At 41.6% G+C, this 17,619-nt stretch overlaps 1 long non-coding RNA gene and 2 gene segments (V, D, J or C); 2 read left to right on the forward strand and 1 right to left on the reverse strand.

Moving 5' to 3' along the window:
* Positions 1 to 17,619, reverse strand: part of LOC119565367 — a 61,142-nt gene that overhangs the window by 37,262 nt on the left and 6,261 nt on the right. For 3 of the 4 annotated variants that reach the window (XR_006288850.1, XR_005223949.2, XR_005223948.2), the window contains exon 2: positions 10,279 to 10,505. This is a non-coding gene — a long non-coding RNA (uncharacterized LOC119565367). Of the gene's footprint in view, positions 1 to 10,278; positions 10,506 to 11,305; positions 14,438 to 17,619 lie in introns of those variants that run through there. The other variant, XR_005223950.2, reaches the window with a different exon arrangement.
* Positions 2,818 to 3,630, forward strand: LOC119565356. The segment is given in 2 exon segments: positions 2,818 to 2,944; positions 3,064 to 3,630. Coding segments are annotated over 2 exon segments (594 nt in total).
* On the forward strand, positions 8,750 to 10,820 carry LOC119565359. The segment is given in 2 exon segments: positions 8,750 to 10,221; positions 10,332 to 10,820. Coding segments are annotated over 2 exon segments (483 nt in total).

Here is a 17,619-nt window from a genome sequence, read left to right on the forward strand (position 1 = left end):
TAAATAGACTTGAGATATCTAAGCTGCTAATCTTTTTTCAGAATGCGCTCCCTTCTGTAGCATGGAGCAAATGGTGAAGGGAGACAAACCCATTTGATATGTATAAAGCCAGGGACAAGGACATTGAATCGCTGAATTAAATACTGAACCATTAATCCCTTGTTATTCTCAAGACATCTTGTATTTTCACAAATAAGTTCATACAGCACATTTTTTCCACCCACATAAGCACAAACATCCTTTGTAACAAAACAGGATGTGTCGCTTTTCAGCTGCTTCACCATCAAGACAGGAAACCAACAGATTGCTGTTTAAACATCTAGCAGGTCTGGATTCCAATTACTTCACCATTATTGCAACTAGCTTTTCTGTAAGCAACAACAACAACAAAAACACCCCAAGTATACTTAGAAGAATCTTTTCCAACTTTAGTGTTAGGAATGGGATTTGCTTTTTACTTTGGTGGGATTTAAAGCATTAAGGCCCTGGCCTTGTGAGTTCCTGTTGCCTGTAATGGGAGATGAAGGTGCTCAGCACCTTGCAGGATAGGCCTCGTCAGGTTTCGTCCAGAGCCCCATGAAGTCAATGGAAGAACTCCCAGCCACTTCAATGGGCTTTTGATCAGGCAAGCACACATGCGCGCATTCTCCCACCCCAGATTGTCACTCAGCCTTTTGCAGTGGAACTGAACTACTACTTTGTAAAGGAGCTCTCTTCAGATGCCAAAGAGAGGGCTGGATTTGACCCTTACAGCCTCAGCATGCTCCTATGAAAGTTGGTAACAGCTTTGTCATTGACATAAATGGGAGCAGGATTGGGCCCATATTTTCCAAGTTTTAATTTAATGTATAAATACTGATGTGGATTCTTCAGAGGGAAGATTTTTTGACCGGGAATATTGTATATTTACATAATTCATTACGGTGTTTCCATCCTACAACTGCATGTTTCTATATAAACTAAAAGGTAAAAATAAAATCAGAGAACCCTGGGATAAAATTCTATAACGGCCATTGAACAGGATATAAACGTGTATGAATATAAGTGCATAGCAAATGCATTACATAGAAATAAATTCAATTCTAGTAACTGAGCTAGAGGAAGATTGAGCATTATCAGACTACCTGAGGAGTCAATTTTGAAAACAACCATCTCTCCTGAATAAACCCACTTCAGTCAATGAGTTTATTAATGTGAGTCAGCTTACTCAAATTAAAACCTTCCTCTCCCTTGTACATCCCCGTAAGACTCAGAGGTAAGTTAACCCTTAATTAACAAGGCACGGCTCAGACAATTTTCATCATCATCAAGAATTCCAGTGGGAGGCTTTCAGTCTCATTTAAACGTCCACACTCATCCACATCCAGTACAGCCCTCTTTGTGAGATCATTCCTGGTCTCATGATTAGAAAATGGCTGCCTGTGTACAAACTATGATTTTTAAATCCTTGGAATTCAGGCCAAGTTTCTCAAGGTGACCAAGTTCAGGCTCCTAAATTCCTTTACGGATCTGGCCCTAACTTCTTTTCCCCAGCTAGGTCTGTTCAAAGAAGTTTATGTTGGGGGGGGGTACATTCCCTCCCCCGCAAATAAACAGGGGCAGTGCAGGTAGCACTCCATCTATACACTTAATCACTATGCTTTTATGCTTTGGAAATGTGGTATATTTGTACCATATTTGTTGCTATGTTTCTGTGGATAGTCTGCAAAGTACAGTCAAAATGTTACAGATTTTAAGGAGTTCTCAGATAGAACAAAAGCTTATGCTCAGATAAATTTGTTAGTCTCTAAGGTCCCACAAGTACTCCTTTTCTTTTTGCGAATACAGACTAACACGGCTGCTACTCTGAAACCTGTCAGAATAGTTCGTTGTAATGTTTAATGGGTTCAATTCAGCCCTTTGCAGAGGGGCAAAGATGAGGCTTATGTAGCACTCCTTTCTCACTTAAACCCTCAAAATAGGGCTTAAGTGGGGTTAAAACAGTGTAAGGACCTTGTTCTGGCTCTCTCCACAGAGATGAAGGTCACCCAATAAAAGTTACATACCTTTGTGGAGTGAGGGGAATAGACACCAACAGATAACCAAAGGGAAACTCACAGGGTGTATATAGCAACAGAATTCACCAACAGCATATGAACCCCTTATGAAACAATGGGAATCTACTGATTTAGGTGAAAACAAAGAGTTAATCCTTGAGGCAACTCTGAGTTTGGATGACACAAGAGTCAAATTAAGTGCAAGGAAAATGTGTTTATTTAAGAGAGTACTGATTTCTTTTCCTTGACAACAATTCTGTCAGATCTATAAACTTGATGGAACTCCCAGTTAAGACAGGATGAAAAATTCCTGAGTAAGTTCTCCCTAGGAACTGGGACTTATTCCAAAGCTCATTGAAATCAATTGAAGAACTTCCCATTGACTTCAATGGACTTGGCATCAGACCCTTAGTGATCTATTTTCAATACTGCTTGGGGAAAAAAAAGTTATTAGTTGGCTTTTTCATGCTGAGACCATTATTCCTTGATCAAATCTGTTGATTTTTTCCCCAACAGAAACAAGTCCAGAGAATCTCAGTACCTGTAACTATTGTTATAAAAATCTCACTCTCTTTTTGAAAAAGTTCTAAACAAGGGAGCAGTCAGAGAAGAGTTGTAGGATAGCATGGGGGAAACTGGGGCAGCTTAGGAGAGGTTCCTATCTTAAAGTCCAGCCTTATGAACTTTTATAGAGGGAAAACACAAATCTATATTGCTTTGAAATAGCTCGTCGTCACTGGACATTTCTCATCTTCAGATCTGCCTGTCACCTCCTTTGCTCAAGTGACTCCTCCCTTCTTCTGAGATCACATATTCATAGTCCTTTGTTCCTCAGTAGCGGGTTCATCATAACTTAGTGAGAATGTTACTACTGCACGTTTATCTTGTTGCTTCAGTAGTTTGGTCTTGTAAGTTGCTTTTTTCCACCCTAGCCTTCTACATGCAGGCACATTACTGAGCAATAATCGGAGATCCTCCATGTTCATTCAATTTCAGATTAAATGCCATCCGTCTCTTTTCTCTGCAGATGGAGAGGCCCAAGTACTGGTACAATCTCAACTATCCATCACCAAAGCAGAAGATAGAACTGCACGAATTGACTGTCATGTTTCTGGCATAACCCTTAGTACTGCTTATATACACTGGTATCGACAGAGACCTGATGCAGCTCTGGAACGGATTCTCTATCTTTCATCAGGAAAGCCCGTCTTTGACCAGGATTCTGAGAAGGGAAAGTTTGAGGCAGATAAGCAGCTCTCCGAGTCGACCTGCACCCTGACAGTAAAGAAAACAACCAAGAGTGATGCAGCTACCTATTACTGTGCCACTTGGGATCACACAGCATCAAAAAACCATTCACATTCTGTACAAAAACCTACTTTGTATTCTCAAAAACAGTCTTTCAAATGTATGAAACCACAGCTATCTCCTCATCCTGTTTCTTACGATGGAACCAGACACAGAAACACCTTACTGCGTTCTGCAAAAAGAGATCAAACCAACAGGACTGTTGTTCTCACAAGTTTTGCAAACAATAAGATCCCCCTGTCTCTGCCAAACAATAAGACCACGTAGTTGCACAGGACAGCTACATATTCCAGAGCACACAAAACTAGACTAGCAATGTTACAACACATTTTGACATTAGCAGAGCAGAAACAGGAAAAAGATTTGAGCTCTTTAATTAGCATTTGACCTGCAAAGAGCTTGTTAGTCCAGGAGATGCCTGCTCATAAAACCACAAAGTTCAGTTCTAAAGAACAGTTTCATATTTAGTCTGCAATACCGGTTTGTTAGATGAGATGTAATGTAAAAGTTACACTCTCCTGGAGCAGATATTTCTACTAGCCACACATGTAAATGCACCTTGCAAGCAAATAAATGATCAAAGTCCCTGCCCCACAGAGCTGATACCCGAAACTGAGAGGAGTTACTAGAGAAACGTGGATTAATGCGTGGATGGATAATGAAGGAAGGAAAACAAGGACTGCAGTCATGTGACATGAATCTGGACACATCTTCAGACTCACACTTTATTTTTTGCTTTTTTAAAATCTATTTAGCTACTTCTTTTCTACTCTCTGCCATATGGTCAGGCATATATATATATATATATATTTCTCTCTCTCACATGCACACACACAGAGCACAGAGCAGAGTAATTACGTTTTGAAGCCCTGCGGGAAGAGTGCATTTTGACAGAAATTTGAACGAGGGGAGATGGTAAAAGCATGACAGACTGGATCAGGGTATAACGGTATACATGTAAACTAATAGTGCCATAGTGTAGAACGTTAAAAGCAATTAACTGGAGGCTGTGTAGGTGTGTGCATGCGTTAATGCACACGACTCTCTAGTGGACGATTCCAGATTTGCTCAACTATGTGGCATAGGCCCTGTACAGATAAATGAATTCCTTTGTGTGGGATTATGCTACTTTATTCTGTGTTTAACAGAGAAATGAATTGTCTGTTTACAAAAAAGGACTCTTGAAATATACAGAACATCACCTTGTTGATGGCTTTCTGATCACTAAAGGAGAGCGAAACCAAGTTCTTCTTCAGTTCAAATAGATGGAGTTCTCTGCCTTGGATTAGTCCTCAGTGCAAGCCAACAAAAACTAATAATGAAAAATTAATGAAGTTGCTTGTAAACTAAGAGTTGGGGTGAAACTAAGGACTTGTCTACATTTACAGCGCTGCTGTAGTGCTTAGTGAAGACACTATTTATGTTAACAAGAAAGATTCTTCTGTCAGCGTAGATACTCTGCCTCCCTGAGACATGGTAGCTATGTCAACGGTAGAAGCCCCCCTTTCCCCCGCCATCAACATAATGCTGTCTATACCGGGAGTTAGGTCAGTATAACTGCTACTCAGGATCATGGATTTTCTACACCTGAGTGATGTAACATAACTAACATAAGTTTGTACTATAGACCAGGGTTAATTGTACAGGAGCAGGCCATCCTATTTCAGTAGAGGACATTAGCACAGAGATGTTAGGCCTGTTATGAGTAGTGAGATATAAAATGGCCCCGCTATCACAATTAAGTAGGGAGTGTGATGGGTTCGGTCACAAAGATCACCTTGGGACTGTCAGCCAATGTGCTGGAATCACCTCTGAGCCCGTTTTCCACTGCCAGCTTGGGATTCCAGAACCCTGCCTTGTTGAGCCAGACATGCTAGCCTGCTGCAACACAGACCCAGGTCTGCTCCACACCCCCACAGCTGCAGACTTTAACCAAAAACTGCTCAGCAAGTTACCTATCTCCAGCACCCAGACACCCAGCTCCCAATGGGATCCAAACCCCAAACAAATCCATTTTACTCTGTATAAAGCTTATACAGGATAAACTCATAAATTGTTCACCCTCCAGAACACACAGAGAGAGATATGCACAGCTGTTTGCTCCCCCAGGTATTAATCACTTACTCTGGGTTAATTAATAAACAAAAGTATAAAAAGTAGTATATAAGCAGTTTCAAATAATAACAGACAGAACAAAGTAAGTTACCAAGCAAAATAAAACAAAACACGCAAGTCTAAGCCTAATACATTAAGAAACTGAACACAGGTAAAGCTGACCCTCAAAGATGTTCCAATAAGTTTCTTTCACAGACTTAGGCTCCTTCTTAGTCTGGGCCCAATCCTTTCCCCGGTACAGTTCTTGTTAGTTCCAGCTCAAGTGGTAACTAGGGGATTTCTCATGACTGGCCACCTTCTTTGTTCTGTTCCAGCCCCTTTTATAGCTTTGGCATAAGGCGGGAATCTTTTGTCTCTCTAGGTCCTCCTTCTAAATGGAAAAGCACCAGGTTTAAGATGGATTCCAGGACCAGGTGACATGGTGACATGTCCTGTGAAACCCCAAGCCTCCTCTTTCTGGCCTCTCATGAAAGCAGGAAGGCCTGCAAGTAAATAGAGCCATTTACAATCAATTGTCCTAGTTAATGGGAGACATCAAGATTCCAAGCCACCATTAATGGCCCACACTTTGCATAATTACAATAGGACTTCAGACTAATACTTCATATTTCTAGCTTCAGATACAAGAATGATACATTCATACAAATAGGATGAACACGCTCAGTAGATTATAAGATTTGTAATGATACCTTACAAGAGACCTTTTGCATAAAGCATATTCCAGTTACATTATATTCACACTCAAACATATAGAGTGTAACGTCACAGGGAGAAACACTGAAGAATTTAAGACTCAAAAATGCACTACAGCTCAATTCTGCCAGATGCTCAGTGTCTCCAGAAACATTGTGAACACCATCAACTTCCACTGGCATCTGTGGGATCTGAGGGCACTCTGTCTCTCTTTCTCTTTCTGTAGTGGCTCAGCAGCTTCACAGGGAAAGCAATGAGTGAATGACTTAAAGACAACAACAGTTTAATTGCACCATCAACAGTGTTTCTTCTCCCCACTCTTTTTCCCAACTGCCCACAACACAATGACTTGGAGATGAGTGAGGAGAAAACAAAACCCAGTATATTTGTGCATAAACAAGGACATGGGGAAAAATGGTTATTTGTTTTGACTCTTCCATTTCCCCACAAGCTTGGAAGGTCACTCCTTTTTTTAGGCTGTCAGCAGTCTGATGCAGAACTTTGCCTCTTTGTTTTCACCCCAGGGCCCAGATCCTGCGTAGTACCTTAGGGTGTAATAAACAACAGTAATAATCATCAACACTGATCCTTCATGAAACACACCCAAGCAATCTGTTTCATGCCAGTGCTAGGGCTGAAACTCACCCAAGGTCAAAGTTGTCATACTGAGCAGTAAATACTGAAGTAAGTCTTCTACAGCCAGTTCTGTTTAACTGGCAGTTACTTATATGTACCTTCCTTGTCCCACCTACATGTCTCTCTCCATTAAAAATCAGCATTTACATTCTTTGGCTGGAGTCTAACAAGAGCAGCAAAAATGTTGCTGCTGAAGACTTGTGTTCTGGCTACGGTCTGCTCTTGTGTGTTGCTCACACTGCTCTCCACATACGTAGGCCCATGACAGTAGCAGCTGGAGAGCCTTCACATGGTGTCAGTTTTATGTTGATATTTTTTCATTGTTTCTCCACAGATGGCTCCTCACAAGTGCATCAGACCCAACCTGATAGGAAGGGAAGAAAGTAATGCCATATGAATTGACTGCCGTGCTTCTGTATCTGGGGATTTTGACAAGGCTCCTATTCATTGGTATAGACAGAGGCCAAGTGCAGCTCCAGAGCAGATTCTGTTCATCTCAACACAGTCTGTCTTTGACAGAGACTCAGTAAAAGGAAAGTTTAATACTGAAAAGACTGTCCAGTCTACCTGTACCCTGACCATAAACAAAATAATCTCCAGTGACATTGCTACTTACTATTGTGCCTACTGGGGGGGTCCCACAGCATTAGTAAATTGTTGACAGCCTCTACAAAACCCCACTCTGCATTCTGAGCCACAGCCTTTTGAGTGTAAATAACACTTCCTTATTTACTTTCTCCACACCAGTCATGATCTTTAGACCTCTATCGTAGCCCACCTTAGTTGCCTCTTTTCCAAGCTGAAAAGTCCCAGTCTTATTAATCGCTCTTCATATGGAAGCTATTCTACACCCCAAACATTTTTGTTGCCCTTTTCTGTTACTTTTCCAATTCCAATATATCTTTTTTGAGATGGGGTAATCATATCTGTAAACTGTATTCCAGATGTGGGCGTACAATGGATTTATATGGAGGCAATATGATATTTTCTGTCTTATTCTCTGTCCCTTTCCTAATGATTCCCAACATTTGTTAGCTTTTTTGACTGCTGCTGCACATTGAATAGGTAAGATTTTTACTTCATTTGACTCTACACTTGCTTTCACATATAGTGCCACTCCCCCACGAGCATGACCTAGTCTGTCCTTCTGATATAGTTTGTACCCTGGTATTACTGAGTCCTATTGATTATCCTCATTCCACCAGGTTTCTATGATGCCTATTATATCAATATCCTCATTTAATATGTGGCAGTCTAGTTCATCCACCTTAGTATTTAAACTTCTAGCATTTGTATATAAGAACTTTAAAAATTGTCACTTTTTAGCTGTCTTCCATTTTGTGATGTAATTGAATTGGACTCTTTCATTTGGCTGTTTCTCATCATATCCGCCCTGTATTTATCATCTTCCATCCTCTCCTCCTTACTAAGATATAGAGAATCTCGATTAACAGATCCTCCCCTAAGGGAGTCTCTGATGCCAGTTCAGCAGAAAACACATCGTGCGACAGCAGGCCACACTCTGCTTGAACTGATATTATGCTGTATAATTTCAATCTTAGCATGAATGTTCAGGGAACTTCACAGAATAAGGGATCCAGTCCCTGCCCCAGTGTTTTTATAGTCTAAGCTGAGTTGCTAGATCAATGAGGATAAATGGAGTCAGATTCTTAGTACCCGTGGGAAAAGCATGTGATTGCAGATACTTGAAAGAAGGGCAGAGGTGGAAGCATTGCTTGCTGAATAAAGCTAGAAAGACATAAGAAAACTAATGGAGCCACAATGTAGAAAAGATATCATGGATTGAATGAGCTCTGATCACAAGGAAACAAAGAAGGGTTTAAGAACAAATGAGGTTCGTAAATTAATTCAACAAGAACATCTTAGTGTTGAATTGGCCCTTTTTCAGAACTAGGACAAAACTGACTGCAAATATACAAGAGCAGGTCCATTCTATCTCAGTAGAGAGTATTAGCATACAGATATAGTAGCCACTTCACAAGACTCAATTCATGTAACAGAGGGAAAGTATCACACTGAAGAAGGAAGCGATATTCCACTACTTCACATCTGGGAAACTCAGCGAGAGCAAGATCATGGGAAGTGCTTAATATCTTCAGAACGGTTTGAATGCTCTACTGGCCAGATGCCCCGATTTAATAGGGACAGTCCTGATACTCGGGGCTTTGTCTTATATACGGGACTATTACCCCTCACCTGTCCTGATTTTTCACACTTGCTATCTGGTCCCCCTTACTGGCAACAGCACCACTCAACACAGCACCTCCCATCTTCAACAGGGAAAGAAAATAACCCCCAAGACAATTAGTCTTCACTGTGCCATCAACATGGCTCTACCTATCCCTTCAACTTTGTATTAGTTACAGTCATAGCTAGGAACCCCAATAACAGATGTGGTCCACAGGGCACTGTACAAACAAGTAAAAAGACTGCATCCCTGACCACAAACATCTTGGTACACACACACACACACCCCTAAACCATTAGCCTCTTCTCCTTCAAATCCCTCTCAAGATCCACTCCTGCTGCAACTCCTACAAGAACTCTGCCAGGAAATGACGACTCTGGCTGAGGAGGGAAGAGGGAAATGCTATATTTAAACATTACGTACCAAACTATCTGCTGGTACAAATGGTTGAAACCTCATTTAAAAAACAAAAACAAACCAATGGAGCTGTGCCAGTTGATACCAGCAGAGAAACTGGCTTTAAACGTTGCACATATAGTGTATATGTTAGTGTTTCTTTTCCCCAAAACCAGTGAGAGTGTCTGCACTGCAGCTGGCAGACACTCCCACCTCTGGGTAGACGGACTTGTCCTACTGGGGCTTGAGCCAGTGTGCTAAAAATACCAGCATGGATGTTATGACTCCACTGGAGACTCAGGCTAGCCCCCGAGCTCAGACCAAACCCTGCTATTTTTAGTGTGCGAGATCGAGCCCCACTACCACTCCCAGCTGCAGTGTAGACATACCCTTTTAGACTGAAGATCTTTGGGACAGTCACTCCATATATTTCTATGTATAGTACCTTACACAATGGGGGCACCATCCACACAGAGGCCTCTGGGAACCGCTGTGGTATAAACAAGAAAAGAGAAGAAAAAAAAAAGATTTCTATGATACAATCTTCACTGGTCTAAAGATAGCTGAAGAATTTTCTTCTTCCGAGATAATGCTCTCTGATAAAAGTAAAGTCTGGTGAGTTTAAGCCATAACTCTACCTTACTTTAAATTAACACATGCAGCCAACAAAACCTCATTGCATGTTAACTAAATGAGTCACTTCCTGTCCCCAAATGTACCTCTCCTTCCACCCCAGCACAACTGTCACATTTCTCATAGATGCAGATCCAAGCAAAACTTGTAAAATGTTGCTGCTCCACGTTGTTATTCTGGCTTTGGTTTTGTCTTGTACGTTTCTTTTTTACCCTTTTCTACACAGTTGTACATTACTGAGTCACAACTCACCATGCTCCAGATTCATGTTAATTTCATGTTTTCTTTTCTTGCTCTCTTTCTAGACGGATGTGCACAAATACATCTGAGACAAGCTCGGTTGTCCGTTACCAGGGCAGAAAAGAAAACTGCACGTATAGTCTGTGAGGCTTCTGGCATTCAGAACTTCAGGAGTGCTGTTATACACTGGTATCGACAGAGACCTGGTGAAGCTCCAGAGCGGATTCTGTACATCTCACCTGAAAAAGTTCAAATTGACAAAGACTCCGATAAGAAGTTTGATGGTGAAAATAACCCTGACCAGCCCATCTCTACCCTAAGAGTAAATGGAATAAACCCTAACGACAGCGCTATCTATTATTGTGCTTATTGGGATGGCACAGTGTTAGAAAGCCATAGACAGCCTGTACAAAAACCTCACTCTGTATTCTGAGCCAGACTTTCAAAAGAGTACAAAAATTACAGCTGCCTCCTGGCTTCAGCTCAAAGGCAAGATTAAGGAGTAGACACTTGTCAGGGCTCCTCCCCACTCTGAACTCTAGGGTACATATGTGGGGACCTGCATGAAAACCCCCTAAGCTTATTTTTACCAGCTTAGGTTAAAACTTCCCCAAGGTACAAACTATTTTACCTTTTCCCCTTGGACTTTATTGCTGCCACCACCAAGCATCTAACAAATATATAACAGGGAAAGAGCCCGCTTGGAAACGTCTTTCCCCTCAAAATCCTCCCCAAACCCTACACCCCCTTTCCTGGGGAAGGCTTGATAAAAATCCTCACCAATTTGCATAGGTGAACACAGACCCAAACCCTTGGATCTTAAGAACAATGAAAAAGCAACCAGGTTCTTAAAAGAAGAATTTTAATTGAAGAAAAAGTAAAAGGGTAATCAGATTCAAAACATAGAGAATCCCTCTAGACAAAACCTTAAGTTACAAAAAGACACAAAACCAGGAATATACATTCCATTCAGCACAGCTTATTTTATCAGCCATTTAAACAAAACAGAATCTAACACATATCTAGCTAGATTACTTACTAAGTTCTAAGACTCCATTCCTTTTTTGTTCCCGGCAAAATCATCACACAGACAGAGAGAGCCTTTGTTTCTCCCCCCTCCAGCTTTGAAAGTATCCTGTCTCCTCATTGGTCATTTTGGTCAGGTGCCAGCGAGGTTATCCTAGCTTCTTAACCCTTTACAGGTGAAAGGGTTTTTCCTCTGGCCAGGAGGGATTTTAAAGGTGTTTACCCTTCCCTTTATATTTATGACAACACTCCTTCCTGTTTTCTCTCAGCTAGACATAACACCAACACATACAGCTGATATTTTTAAGTATAGCAGGTATAGATTTAAAAGGGTGCAGTAAAAGCAAACTTCTATAGGTACAATGCAGTATGTGACTGACCATGTCCTGCAGAAATGTATACTATAAGTCAGATATCTAGTTTCTCCTTCATTTGTGGTTAATAATCTTGGGAAAGTCATTCCTATCAAATCTATCCTTGAATATAGTTTTACATGCTTGCTACCATTTGTTTGGCCTCTTACCAATGTTGGTTTCAACACGATTACTGGCAGGGACAACCTTTGGAGAATGTTAGTTTGCTGGAGTCCCCTGATTAGAAGAGAAAGAAAATTTTCCAGGCCGATGGCTGAAGATCTGTTTTTCAACGAGAAGACATTTTGTCCATGGCGGCCTGAACAGCACATCAAATGAACGGAGAGAGCTAAGATACAGAGCTGGAAGATTTCCCTGCCAGTAATATCACTCACTGTCTTGATTTTCTCCTCTATGAAAAATTCTTAAGCATCATTAGCCAGAAGTGGGAAAAAATTCTAACAAACATTATCTGAACTAGGATGCAGAAACTAGAATCTGCCTCCATGTTCCCACTCCCCAGACATGGTGCCGTGCACGGACAACATAAGTTTGCCATTGTCACTAAGGGACTTTCCCATGGTACAGCCACTGGGATTTATAATTCAGTCTTCCTGCTACAGTGCTCTAATACTAGGACTGGAACAACTGTACTCCAGTGAGACAGTTATAGGAAGCAAAGACCATGTACTTAAACTTCCTAAGCCTGCATTCCGAGATCTGATTCCCTCCCACCATCAATGCAACAGTTGCTAGAATAAATCAATAGTTGCACATTTAAATCCCTCCCCTCCCTGCTTGGATCCCTTGGATCACACATGGTGGGGAGGTTGGAGGAAGGGGGATCAGGAAACTGGCCTGGCTTACACCCACAACTGAAGCTAAGGCCACCCTATAGCACATAAATATAGTCCATAAGAATGATATGGTAATGATAATAACAGTGATGGGCAGCACCCAGGCTGCCTCCCCCCCAAAAAACAGTGCTTTTGGCCTTGGCTCTTCAAGGGAAGGGATGCTGGGCATAAATGGGGTACACTGGCTTTTGGGAGGACGGGTGGCATCTGCCCTCAGGCTGCAAGGTGGACAGGCCAGGATTCATAGGGGAGAGGAAAGATGGCTCCCTGTGGGTACATAGAATTTATATACATGTAATAATTAAAGTTAATACTGTTCCTCAAGAAGCGTTAATAGTGGGCCACCCTGCCCATTGCAGCTGCACACATCGGCCACAGGGAAAAAAGTTTTGGAACCGCAGTGTTAGAAGACCTGTCTGTACACTGCTTCTTGTGTGGTACTGATGGCTCAATACCAGCTCAGACGGAGCCTCAGCTGAACCCCTTGAGAGACATGAGGTCTCCTTAGAGTGGGATTTATGGGGCCATCTACCCCTCTTCCTAGGCTCTCTGGAAGGAGAAAGAGGTTTCCAAGCCTCTGAAGGTGCTGCTGCCAGGGAGGCAGGCTGGGATGTTGAGGCTGGTGTCTGGGGCTGGGGGAAGCAGACTCCACTGGGGCTAGCAGACACTCCATTAGAAGGAGCATCAGTCTAGCATCTGCCTTTCCCCAACCTGCCTCTAAATCCCATACAGACCTTACACTTAGATAGGACATGGGTGTCTCTGAGGCAGCAAAGACAGCTTGAATGCCCATCACTACAGGGAGGAGATCTCTGGTAGGGCTTAAAGCCTGCGGTGTTCAGCATAACCCAGTGAGTGTTAGTGGACATGAGGGGCACTTTAAATACAACTGTATTGTAAATACACCCCTTTAAATACAACTGTATGAAACTAAAAAATAAAAATAATAAAGGGGAAAATTAAGAAAGGAGAGAGGCTGAGAGGCATGCAATTGCTCTGTCTTGAGCTGCAGGCAGCTGAGAAGGAAATTATGGCAGCAGATCTCGCACCCCTTTATACGGCCTCCCAAATCAGGACAATCTGCTTCCACTGGACACTCACAGAATTCACAGATCTGCTACTCCCAAACGAATAGCATACACCAGCTTGTCAGTTACACCTCAGGATCACCGCTCCACTTAACACACAGCTCTAAGAAATAAATTATTTGTTCTTCTTGTAACCAGAAGAAAGAACAGAGATTGAGAAGGAAGTAGAATTAATGGAAACAAATTATTACATACAAAATAAAATCATAACATATATTCTAGGACCCAGACTGACTTAACTAGTTATTGTCACGTTGTATGGAGCAAAAGGTCACCTAAAGTTCTCCCAGTGTATTACAGCCAGGCATAGCTGTGATGTTCCGTTCATGAGACGAGTCCCACTGCCTCTTGTCTCCTCCATGGTAAGATCTCGTGCCTCTTTGCAATCCCAGACATACCTTCAACTTTGGTCATAATCAGGAAACCCCCTGTTGATGGTTCTTGGCCTCCCCTCTCTTGCTGACCTTGAAATCTTTAAATTGGCATCTGGCTTTGCATGCAGATAGGCTTGCACTGTGAGAGATGCAATGCACAATACAAGAGAAGCATTACCTATCCCCTGCCTGAACAGAATCTGGCCAAGGCTTGTCACCTCCTGGTGACCTGCTTTTAAAACTTCAAGGCTTTAATTTCCAGTATAGATACAGGACTTCTTAACCATTACCCACACATGCATTTCATGGTGACTAAGCTGACCAGTACATTAGTGGCTGGTAGTAGAGCCCCCACATGCCACCCTTTGGTGCACTGTTACGTAGACATCACACCCAGGGGATTACTGTAACCCCCGTGCCCTCTGCCAGTTGGCACCAAAAGGTTCCTGGGTCACAGCAGGATGTCACCAAGGGTTGTTGAAAGTCTCTGGCCTGACATTCAAAGCCCTCCATATGATTTGCTCTCCCTACTTAAGACATTGCCTCTTTCTGCAACTAAGATGTGTCATGAAAACCATATTCCATCAGAACACTAGTATTAATCAGCCAACAAGAAGAGGCTTGCATGAGAGTCATTTCACAGGGCCTGGACCTAGATTATGGGGCTCACTACTACAAGAGTGAAGGATGACCAGAGGTTTTACTGGGTTTAGAACTAACTGAAAAACTCTTTTAGCTTCCCTTTCCCACATTAAACACTCCCAACGTCTCACTTCCACACACCCCAAAAACCACCCACCCACATACCAGAGTTTGGGGAGTCACAGGAGCAGTTCCACTCCTCCCCCATAGCTCCACTGCTTCCCCAGTGTTTGAATAAAAAGAGGATTCCTTGACCCTCACGCTGCCACAGTGCAGAACCCAGCTATTTACACAATGCACTTCGAGAAGGATTTGGCTTTTCACTCGTTAAGTTCATCAAAAGCTCAAGAACCAAATTACTTGTATTTAAAAAACAAACAACACAAGTATCTGTTTTGATTGCTCTAGGCAAGTATTGGTGGATAATCCAATCAATCAAGAATAACAGTAAGTTGTTGCTTAATAAATAAAGCCACACTGTTGCATGGAATAGGAAAAAAACAACAACAGACCCATGTGATTATGAGAACTGAATACAACTAACGTTATGTTTGTCAGTCAGGCATTAACAAGATTATAACCAGCACCATTCACTGTGCAAGCTCTGCTGTGCACTCTGCTGATCACATGGGCAACTAGTTTAGCTGCTTATGGGAGTCAAAGGGATTGGAATGGACTTGATGCAAATAAGCAAGCAGCAGTGTATTACACAAAACGAACACCCCTTAGTCTGTGTTCTTGCAAAATATAAAGTTTTGCTTTAGTTACATGGAACGCTGAATTTTAAAAATCAAACTTCGTTTAAAATGAAGCTGCAGGGACAGGAATTGTAGGCCATAGCAAATTGTCATCCCAGGTTAAAATGCAAATAGTAAAGCTCCTCTGGGCTCCGGACTCCTCTGGACTCTGTCTTCCCAAATGTACAGATCTTGAATAATTACCCATATCCAGACCCCATGGAAACACACCGTGGATTCTTGTTGTGTGCACCAGTTGGTCAGCAGCATTTACAATAAGCCTGTTTCTTTTCAGTTTGTCAAGAAGCCAACATTTTAAATGACTGAAAGGGAAGAACAAGTGAGAAACTCACAACGGAAGGTTTTCTGTGATTAAAGGGGATGCAGTTCCAATGAATGCAAATTCTACAAAGCTGAAGACATTTTGGAAGGCAATAATACTGTAGGTTTGGATTCTCAGCATGAGAAATCCTGGTGAAACAAAGTTCCCAAGCAGTTCTAACAGCACCAGTGAAAGGTTAACAGGTAGAAATGCACACACTTTCAGTCCATCCACAAACACCAAGAACTAGCGATTCAGACAACTACAGAGGGGTTTGGAGGCCATGGAAAGTGGAACCTTCAGAAGTTGGACAGAGCCGTATTGCCCAGGTGGAAATTAATAATTCTGTCACACAGGAGTGAGGCTCTGAGGGCTGATGAGGTAGTTAGAGCTGTGGCACCAGCTCTGCTCCCCCAGACCCCTGAAATACATTCAATTTGCCTGAATATAGTAATGATGCCAAAGAACTGCTGTTGGTTCACAACTCTGCTTTGAACCCTGAATAATACGACAGCCTTACCTTGGCTTAACAGCTCAAAAAAAACCAAAAAACAACCCACCTCATATATGTCTTTAAAAAAAAACACTGAAGAAAGAGCAATTGATACAATGTAATGTCTTCATATTTCAGTTCTAGCCTATTCAAACTGATTCCCAAGAGTTTTACTCCTTTATCGCCACAAGGGGGTACCAGAAGCTTGGATTTGTATTTCACTAACCTGAGCTGTTATTTTGTTCAGTCTTCAAGCAGGAATTGGGTGCAATATTTATCAACATGGAGGAAGGGGTCATCTATGCAGGTACACAGAGCCAATTAAGTGAAATTATAGAAGCAAAACCAGTGTTGCATGTACAGTAATTGGCTATTGAGACTTGCAGGCAAATATAAAGTAGATTACTCAGTGCACAGTATCATACATTATAGCAAACCACCTTGGGAAACACATATGCATCTTAAAACATACACCAGCAATCAAACCATACTCGCTCCCCTTAGCAATTCTGTAATGAATAGCTACCAGCATACAGCTAATTTGGTTTAAAAGAGGAACTGTCAGGGTAAAAAATAAAATAAATAAATCCTGCTTATTTTTAACTGTTTCAAATAAATACCTCAAGTCATCATTTTATAATAACGAAAGACATTTTTTAATCCACCGCCTGATTCATTATGATGCTCAGAGCGCTTCCCACTACTTTGGCAGTGCAAAACAGCCATAAACCCACTTTATGGTCCCAGTCTTTTTAGATCTATCTACCTTTTCTGTTTGTTTCCACTTGGACAAGGACCACAAATTATTCAGGGGTTTTTTGTTTTTTGTTTGGTTTTCACGCCCTGGCCCAAAGCTACAATGTTTGAGTTGCAAGTGCTGCAAAAGAATATTTTTAATCCCCCAAAATGGATAATGTGCAAGAATCTCGGTGAGGGCAATTTCACGGGCACTTCCTCTCCTTGAGCTTCTTACCACATATTTCCCAGGGTGATGCTCTGGGCCAATAGTAGGTATGCCATCTGAAAATGCTGAAGTGAGTTTTAACAGGTGGTGTACCTTTAACAAATTTATATATAACTTACAGCCAAGAATCACTTTATCCTATATTTAGTGTTAGAAGAGGTAGATTTTTTGTAATGTTAAAAGATAGTTTATTTTAAAACAACCTTTCAATTTGATCAATTTTACACAGCTGTGGGAAATTATGGGAGATCAGACAATTGTTTAAGGACAGTAGATGTTCAGATTCAAAATGTTAAAAGCTTTATGGCTGTTAAAGTACAACTTTTCGACATCGCATGTCAAAATATAAAAAGTAAATATCCTTAAATCAAACTAGTAAGTTCTCAAGCTGCACTTCTCTTACTTTATCTATCTGTAAATTGATCATCATTGATGGAAATACGTGTGTGTGTGTGTGTGTGTGTGAGAGAGAGACCCCTCCATTTAGCAATAAAAAT

Source organism: Chelonia mydas, chromosome 2 (assembly GCF_015237465.2).
Source record: "Chelonia mydas isolate rCheMyd1 chromosome 2, rCheMyd1.pri.v2, whole genome shotgun sequence".
Classification (NCBI taxonomy): Eukaryota; Metazoa; Chordata; order Testudines; family Cheloniidae; genus Chelonia; species Chelonia mydas.